At 31.3% G+C, this 9,797-nt stretch overlaps 1 protein-coding gene across 1 annotated transcript; it reads left to right on the forward strand.

Annotated features, from left to right (window-relative positions):
• Nucleotides 1-241: 241 nt before the first annotated feature.
• On the forward strand, nt 242-2,194 carry LOC110035808 (pentatricopeptide repeat-containing protein At3g49240-like). Its single transcript, XM_020740096.1, has one exon. The coding sequence runs from the start codon at nt 242-244 to the stop codon at nt 2,192-2,194; it is 1,953 nt and encodes a 650-aa protein (XP_020595755.1).
• Nucleotides 2,195-9,797: the final 7,603 nt, after the last annotated feature.

Genomic DNA, 9,797 nt, shown 5'->3' on the forward strand with positions numbered 1-9,797 from the left:
AGTGAAATATTCTCTTTTCCAAAACTTCTCTCACTCCTCTTCTTATACTTTGTGCTTATAAGCCAAAGAGTTGTAAGGATTAGGCTAATTTAATCTCAAGAAGAATGCTAAAGCCACATTGATGACTTGGATAATTATCCCTTTTAATTTATTATTTGATTACACCTCATGTCAAGCTTCGTAACCCTAAACTTCCCTGAACATCTCCCCTCTTCGGAGTTTCTCTATCGTCGGAGAAACAATGGCATTATTCAAACTCCTCCCACGCACTCTGAAAGGCCGCCAATCCTGCTCCTTCATCTCCATCAATCGATTCTCGTTTTCATCTCCAGAGGATGCAGCCGCTGAGCGCCGCCGACGCCGACGTCTCCTCGGGATGCCTCTTCTTTCTGCCCTCGGCGACATTCCGCGTCCTTCGGCCCCCGACCAGCCTCCTGTTCGCAAGCCCCAAGCAAGCCCTAGCATTCCTAAGCTTCCCGAGGCCGCCTCTTCACTCTCTGGCCCTCGCCTTCTTCTCCATAACAACATCCTCTCCCTCCTCCGATCTGGTGATATCCAAGAAGCCATCCTCCTAGTTCGGCACTCCGTGTACTCCAACTGCCGCCCCACCATTTATACTGTCAACGCCGTTCTTTCCGCTCTCCTTAACGAGTCTCTCCACTCCGAACTCCTCTCCCTCCACCGCTTCGTCATTCAGGCTGGCATCGTTCCCTCAGTCGTGACGCATAATCTCCTAATCCAGTCTTACATCGATAGCTGCAAGCTAGATCTCGCAATCAGTTACTATCGATTCTTATGCCGTGACCTCCCACTCCTTCCGTCTCCGTCCACCTATAGAATTTTAGTTAAAGCCCTTTTAAGTGCATCTAAGATGCAAGAAGCTCTGCAGCTAAAAGATGAGATGAACACTTTGATGGAACCGGATATTGAGGTGTACAATCTCCTCATGTCTGAACTTGTTGATAGTGGAGATCCGGACGGTGCTCTGGCTTTATATGAAGAATTGACAGGGAAGCTGGGGGAAAATCTGAAGAGCTTTGGCGGAATTGTTCACGGGAGTCTGATGAAGGCGTATTTTAAGAAGGGCATGCAGAAGGAGGCATTGGAGTTGTACGATTCTGTGCTCGGAAAGGAAGGTTCCCAGCTTAGGTTTACTGCACAGAGTTACAACTCAATTCTTGATGCTTTCTTCAAAAATGGTAAGTTTGAAGAGTCATTTTCTTTGTTTGAGAGGATGATGGCCGAGCATTGCCCTCCAAGAAGGCTTTCTGTAAATTTGGAGAGTTTTACCCTGATGGTGGATGGTTATTGTGCGACAGGGATGTTCAAAGAGGCCATTGATCTTTTTAGGAAGATAAATGAGAAAAAAATTACTGCAGATGTTTTGGCTTATAATAATTTGATAGGGAAGGTTGGGCAGAATGGAATGGTGGTAGTTGCTGAAGAGCTTTATAGAGAGATGAGAGAACATGATGTTAAACCAAATGAACATACTTTTGCTCTTCTCATGGAAGCATGCTTTGTGGCTCAAAGGATAGAAGATGCAATTCAGTTTTTTTCTGAAATGGCTAATTCTGGAGTTGAGCCTGGGACTTTGGCATACAATACGGTTCTGTGTGGGCTGGTGAAGGCAGGGAATCCTGCTGAGGCTAAAGCATTTTTTGATCGGATGATGGAGAAGGAGGTGAAGAGAGACCTTTTGAGTTATGAGGTACTGTTAAAGGCATTTTGTGATTCCAATAGATTGGATGATTTGTTTGTGGTGGTCAGAGCCCTTTTGATGGACAAAAATGTGGTTTTTAAACCACAGATGAAGGAGCTTGTGGAGGATGCTGCTAGGGGAGAACAAATGGAAGGGGAATTGGCTAGGTTATATGATGAGGTAGAGAAGGAGAAGAAAGATGCTTTGGTCCGGGCTGCTGAGGAGAAGTTAAGAGCTGATGCTCTCTCCAAGGAAGAGAGACTGAGGAAAAGAGCTGAAGCTAAGGCTAAACAGGCTGCTACTACAAAGATTACTAAAGAACATATTGAAATGCATATTAAAAGGTTTTCATTAAACAATATCGAAGAGAAAGAAGATGTACCACACTTCGGTGGGATTTTCGGGAATGGAGGAGGTCCACCAAAACAGGTTTCAGATTGCATTGGTTCTAGTGAAGTATTTAAGGTCAGGAATGCGGATAATAGTGCTTAGAGTCTGGCTGAGAAATTAACATATGATAGCTACTGAAGTGAAGAAATGAATGGTGGAAATGGAGAGAGTTTTTAATCGATAACAACTGTGTGAGCACGATCGTTCCAAAGGCATTTGATCAGATCGTTAGACTAACGCTGAACTTTTCTTACCATTTCATTCCTGAGGTTTGAGCTCCAAGCTGGTATTGCCTCTGATCCTTTAATTACATTTCTGTGTAAAACAATGTTGTTGAATGGTTCATACATTGATAATTGTTGTCATAGATTACTTAGCATACGTTTCAATCATCATGATTGAGGATTACTTGGTTTTAGTTTTTTGTGAAAATTGTTATCTGCCACAAAAAAGTTGGTTTAAAATGTTGACTTCAAAGCCAATGATATAATTTTCCTGCCTTTGTTTGTTGTTTATTTTACCCTTACAACATTTATACTCACATTTGTGCTATTTGAGGGGTTAAGTATGGCATATCAAATAATAATAAAAAAAAAACTTAAGGTTTGCTGTTAACTATTCATTTCAGTTTTCTTATGGGTTGTGCTTCGAAGTGATTCTAAGTCTTGATCTCAGATGGTAATTTTATTTATATCCCTTAACCCTTAATTGCATGAGATGAAAAGCTACATTGATTTGAAAGTTGTAAGTCCTTTTTTGCTTATTATGTAGCCAACTAGGCTTTGTTTGACAATAGAACTGAACTAGTGCTTGGCGTATGGTTGTTCTGATTTAGTATGTTTCGTTATATGAAAACCTTTTTATAGTGAGATTAGGTAATGTAAGTGCCATATTGTCCGGACCTGCATGGACTGACGCCAAATGCTACAATCTTGGCTCTAACTCTAAGCTTTGGGCTTATAGACTTCACATGGTTGTTTGGCTACAATTACAACAACAACAAAACATTTATCCCACTAAGTGCAGTTGGCTACATGAATCCTTTTTCTCCATTGTTTCCTATTGCATGTCATGTTTTCATTTAATTCTAGTAAATTAAAATCATTTTGTATACACTATGCCTAAGTCTTTTTAGGCTAACCTCTACCTTTCTTAACATAAATCAAATCTAAAACATCTATTCTCTTAACTGGGTCATCAGATGGTCGATGTTTAATGTGTCCGAACTATTTAAGGCGACTCTCTCTAATCTTGCTTGTCACAAAAGCTACTCCAACCCTTTTATTTGGGAGCCGGTATCCCACTAAGTGCGGTTGGCTACATGAATCCTTTTTCTCCATTGTTTCCTATTGCATGTCATATTTTCATTTAATTCTAGTAAATTAAGATCATTTTGTGTACATTATGCCCAAGTCTTTTTAGGCTTAGCTCTACCTTTCTTAACATAAATCAAATCTAAAACATCTATTCTCCTAACTGGGTCATTAGATGGTCGACGTTTAATGTGTCCAAACTATCTAAGGCTTCTCTCTCTAATATTGCATGTCACAGAAGCTACTCCCCCTCTAAGCTTAAAACCACTCATCCAGCTAAGCATTCTCATGTTAGCAACACTTAATTTTGTACTTCTATTTTACCGACCAACATTATGTGTCGTAAAACAGATCTTACCACTATTTTATTAAAATTTTCTTTTAAGTTTTAAGCTATACTTTTATATCACACAAAAGGCTCTATGCATTCTTCCACTTCTTCAACCATCAAACTTAAATTTTACTAATAACTTCTTCATCTATATCACCATCACTTTGAACCATAGACCCAAGATATTTAAAACATTTACTCATTTTAATGACTGGATCACCTTATTATAACCTTGTCACTAGATCTTGAAGTTACTAAAATTACTTTTCATATATTTAGTTTTAGATCTACTGAAACGAATGCTTTTAAACTCTAAAGTCGGCCTCCATGATTTATTTTTTTCCTAAACTTCCTCTCTCTAATCTTATCCACAAGGATAATATCATCTGTGTCAAGCACACACCATGGTAGATTCTTCTATGAATGACCAATAAGAACATTCATAACTAAAGCAAAATTGTAAGGCTTAAAACCGGTTACTAATGTGATCCAAGTGAAATAGTAAAGTACTTGGTCAATCTTCCTGATGCTTGGACAATTCTTGTTACATATCTTTAATGACTTAATTATAAGCACTACCAAGACATCCATTTTCTAAAACCCTTCAAAGTACTTCTCTTGAAACCTTAGCATAAGCATTTTCTAAATTAACAAAAATCATATGTAGATCATCCTTACTTTCTTTGTATTTATCCATTAAACCTTTAAATAAATGTATAACTTTCATAGTATACTTGCTCGACTTGAAGCTAAATTAATTTTAAGAAATTTATGTACATATCGTAACTTATGCTTAATTACTCTCTCCCGTAGCTTTATTGTGTGATAGATTAGCTTATTTCCTCCATAATTTATCCTATTGTGCATCCCCTTTATTCTTAAAAAAAATAACCAACCGACTATTTCTCCACTCATCAAATATCTTTTAAAATTTTAAAATAATATTAAAATTTATAGTAAGTCAAAAAATTCTCAGATATCTTAAACTTTTTCACACTATTATTAGAATCATCATATCTTAGTGTTTTTTCACATTTCATATTCTTAAAACTCTTGAACTTTTAGAAATAAAAAAAAATTCTTACTGTTTATGATACTCAGATCACTGAAGTTAATATTATTTTCACAAATTTCATTAAAAACATCAAAATATCTCATCCATCTATAGAGAATGTATTCATTTTTGGAATACACTTATTAATATCATTCTTAATACAATTTACTTGAACTAAATCTTTATTTTTATTATCTCCTTACTTGTTTGTTTATACATTTATCTATCATAATCTATAGTAACTAATTTATTATAACAATTACTAAAAACAAAATTTTTAAATTTTTAGCATCATGGAATATCTTCATCTATGAAAACCAATTATTATTATCATTCTCAATACACTTTACGTGAACTAAAATTTTATTTATTTTCTTTGCTTAGTTAGTTTATACGTATATCTATCACACTCTTTAATAACTAGTTTAACGATTACTAAAATAAAATTTTTAGCATCATAAATTATTTGCTCAGAGCTCCTACGAGTCACATTATATTTTCTTCCAATTTTCCAAGCTTTAACATTTAAAGTTTCATTACAAAAAATTTATTAATCTTTTTATGCAAATTATTATTTTTTCACCAAAAATTTTATTCATAAGAGATTTTTCTTTTGATTATCCAAACACATCTTTTCTAACTTGTTTAATAGTACTCGTTATTTTATCCTAGATAATATTATCTTTGTTATGAACACCTAAAATATTAAGATCCTGAAGCTTACTCATAAAAATAATTTTATTTGTATATTTTAAGTGATCTCATCTAATTTTTTGATAATATTTTGTTGTAGTTTTCATTTTCCAATCTTTCTTTTTAAAATCAAAACTAATATTTGATATTAGGTTCATGAACTTTTAAGTGGAATGACTTTACAATCTCCACTATCTAGTTTTCTCTAAAGAAACTATTCAATTTGTGTTTTATTAAATCAACTCATATAAGAGATAATATGCTTATATCATTTTTAAGATAATGTATTATTAATAACAACATCATAAGCTAAAATACAATTCAATATGACTCAATTTTTTTCATTGATTATTCCAAAATGATAGCCACCACAAATACTTCTAAAATTTATTGTCACTTTGTTATCCATTTAAATCTCCTATAGTAAGTATTTTTTTTTAAGGTATCTTTTATATTGATTTGTCTTGGCCATTTCAAAATTTTTTTTTAACATATATCCAAACCTACATAAGGATTATAAGCATTTGTAATATTAATAATCTTAGTATCACCACAATCATTAGAGTTATAATTATATTTCTAATTTTATTAATTTTTATAACATTATCTTTTAAACTCTTATATATAATTATACCCACACAATTTCTAATATGACTTCTACTTGAATATTAAAATTTAAAATCTAAACTATCAATCTTCTTAGCATTCTCTCTAACCCATTTAGTTTGTTGAATGTATAAGAAATTTATCTTCATATGAAACATAAAATCTACTAATTCTATTAATTTTCCTATTAGAGTACCTATATTTCAAGTTCTTATCATAATATTAATATCACAGACTAACTTTTTTTCCTCAAATCCATCCATTATGTGAGAATCCTTGCTTATTTAACGTGAAACCTGGGTACTAGTGCAGCGACCCTTGCACGCTTTTAATTGTATTTTGATCATACAGTGCATCACTTCTAAGAAATGCTCTAGCATTGATACAATGATTTATATGATTTGTCATACTCTTCTAATAAAAAAATTATAAGTTCTTTATCGAGTACCTAGCACAACCCTTAACGTTTTGCACCTAAGATTTGAGATTCAACAATGACAATGTTAAGTAAAAGCGATAAATGTACATAGAAAATCACTGGTATTTTATTTACTAAAAGAGTTTGGTATCAAGAGGAATGTAACCTGAGTTTTAACTTTGATCTCTTATCTTTATGTTTCTTTTGATATTCATTATGCTACATAATTGGCTATATTTATGATTATATCAAAATTAGATGCAATGCTCTTATAGCACAATATATAGTTGATCAAGCTTGCTTATTTGGGGAAATCATCTTTGAAATTGAAAAGAACTTTTTGTCATGTTAAAGTAGTTAGATTGAAAAGTAGTTTATTCAACCTTTGATTGGAGAAAGTTACACATTTACAAATTTGTTTAATTTTGGCTATACAATTTAATTCTCTTATTTTCTTATTTGTTTTGCCAATTGATGCAAAAAAAAGAAAAAAGAAAAATGGATATATTAAATGATCAAATAAATGTGCATTTAGTATATTTTTGGTTTATCATTTGGAAGTGATGTTTTTTGTTCACTTGGATGCATCCCAAGCATATAAATATAAATATTGAGGTTTTCATATTAGATATTTGGGGCATTTATATATAAATATAACACACAATTCTTATGTATTTACATTTGTCACACCAAAACGTTCATTTTTACACGCATATAACTCAAATATTTAATATCACATAAAAAAATAACACTACTATAATTTTTAAAAAGTGAAATATACATTTTCAGGCGTATATTTAAAACACGAAAGTGTCATACATTCAAATATGAAAGTTTAGGTGTGAGATATATAAATACATAAGAGGGGTGATATGTATGCAAATTTTCCTAGATATTTTTCTTGTAATTTCCATTACTTAAACCCTAATGATAACCCACAAAAAGGGATAAGAGTTCCAAAAGACAAGATCATTATTTCATGAGATAGTATCATTGTCAACCTTTTTTTGGTAAGCCTAGAAAAGAATAGAATCTATGAAATAATAATATATATATAATCTAAGAAATAATAACAAATAATTAAATTCATAATTTAAACCTCTCTCTTTTAAACAAATAACCTCACCTAAATCTTTAAGAAATATTTTCATAAAATAAAGTGTGTTACATTGCCAAAAAATTAATTTAACTCTCCTTTAAATAAACAATCTCAACTAAATGTGCTTTAAATTTTGAAGTGATGCTTTAATAAATAAAGTGTGTTATATTCTCAAAAGTTAATCTAACTTTCTAAATATGCTGTAAAAATTTAAGAAAAATTTTCAGAAACCTATTTGACTCTCTTTTAAAATAGATTAATTTTAAATTATTTACTAAAAATTAAGCTTATTTAGAACTACCACTAATTTTTTTTCTTAAAGCTATAAATTGAATTTCCAAGTAAATTCATGGTCTTTGCCATCAAAGATGTATAAATTTTCATAACCCAATTGTAATTGTGAAATCCACACAAAGGGTACACATTTGCAACCTACTATCCGATAGGTTGCAAATGGTATGCCCTATCAATACAAACAGGCAAATCCTAAACTAATTTTTACTTATCTAGTATTACTCATCCCCATGTTTAAACACTTAAAATATTTTCTTGAATGATTAAATTATTTTTTAATTAAAACTCTATTTTTGCATGTGAAAGATAAAGTTAAAAATAAGTAGTCAAACATATGGATAAGCCTAAGTATTAGGCACGAAAGACATGAATAGCATACCCATGAATCTTTTGTGAACTTCAACTTAGAACAATAAACCAACATTAGAAATTAAACGTAATTATAAAACTTAATGAAGAACGTGAATTTATAGAAGATCAAATCTAAAACTTTAAGCATAGAATGCCTTGATTTTCATGTTAATCAACTAACTAGGAGATTAAAACAAATCCTAAATTGAATATCAAACCCATAAAAATCTATACTTTTCGACTTAAACAACAGAAACAACCACTAGGTAGATCAACAATGAACCCTAGATTAGTGAACATAAAAATGAAACCTATTATCACATATCCCATATAATAGTTCATTCAAGAAGCTTCCATTAGAGTACTAAGTATACCTAGTTAGTGTGAATGATTAAGATATATAAAAGGAGAAGCCTATAATCCTCTGTCATTACGTAAGTGCCCAAGGATGAAAAAACTCACAGTTACTAACAAATACACCTTAAACCACTTAATATTTAGGAGATATACATTCACTATCATTGTGGTAATAGTGAAAATCTCATTTCTATCTAGTTGGTTAATGATATAAGGATACTGGAAAACCATACTGGGGAGGGGAGGGCCATTTTTGCTTCCTTATAGAGTCCAGGCTTATTTTAAGGGTAGGTTCTCGATTACAATGTAGAAATCCCTCTAGCGAATCCTATCCCTTAATCAAAGATTCAAGATTCTTAAATTAACATTTTCGAATCATGCCCTTAAAATTAAGACTATCAACTCAAATATTCAGATAAAATATTAATCTTTCAACATTCAAAACAAATTCAAAACATTTTTCAAACTATTCAAACTTCAAAATTTTTAAACTTTAAAACTTCCAAAACATCAAACTCCAAACCTTTTTTTTACTCCAGAAAACTTTAAAAACCCAAAATTCAAAACTTTAAACTCCAAAACTTCCTATTTTAAGTCCAAAAACTTCAAATAAACAAATTTCTAAAACTTCAAAACTTTAAAATCTTTTCAAACCATCAAAATCATTTTCAAAACTTCAAAAACTTTTTAATCCTAAAACCAAACTTTAAACTCAACTTAAAAAAAACTCAAATAACTTCAAATAGCTTTCAAATTGTCTTAAAAAAACCTCAATCAAGCTTTAAATAACATCCAAACTTCAAACCCATAGCCTTCAAAACTTTTTAAATTTTTGAAGCAAACTTCAAACACATAACCTTCAAAGTTTTTTTTTAAACATCAAATCTATTTTCAAACTAACCTTTTAACTTTAATCATCTTAAATTAAATTAACTTCAAATGAAAACCCTTCAACCAAAATCAAGCTTTTCAAACCAAAATTAATCAAACCCAATCAACTAATGTCAAACATTTTTGCTCTCAAATCAAACTAACTTTAAATTAATCCTATTAAATCAAATTAAATTCAACTTAAAACCCTTCAACTCAAATAAAGCTTTTCAAATCAAAAGCAATCAAATATAATCAACTCAAGTGAAATTTTTTTCATCTCAAAACAAACCTTTCAACTTAATTAACTTCAAATCAA

This window comes from Phalaenopsis equestris, unplaced genomic scaffold (genome assembly GCF_001263595.1).
Source record: "Phalaenopsis equestris unplaced genomic scaffold, ASM126359v1 Scaffold200044, whole genome shotgun sequence".
NCBI lineage: Eukaryota > Viridiplantae > Streptophyta > Magnoliopsida > Asparagales > Orchidaceae > Phalaenopsis > Phalaenopsis equestris.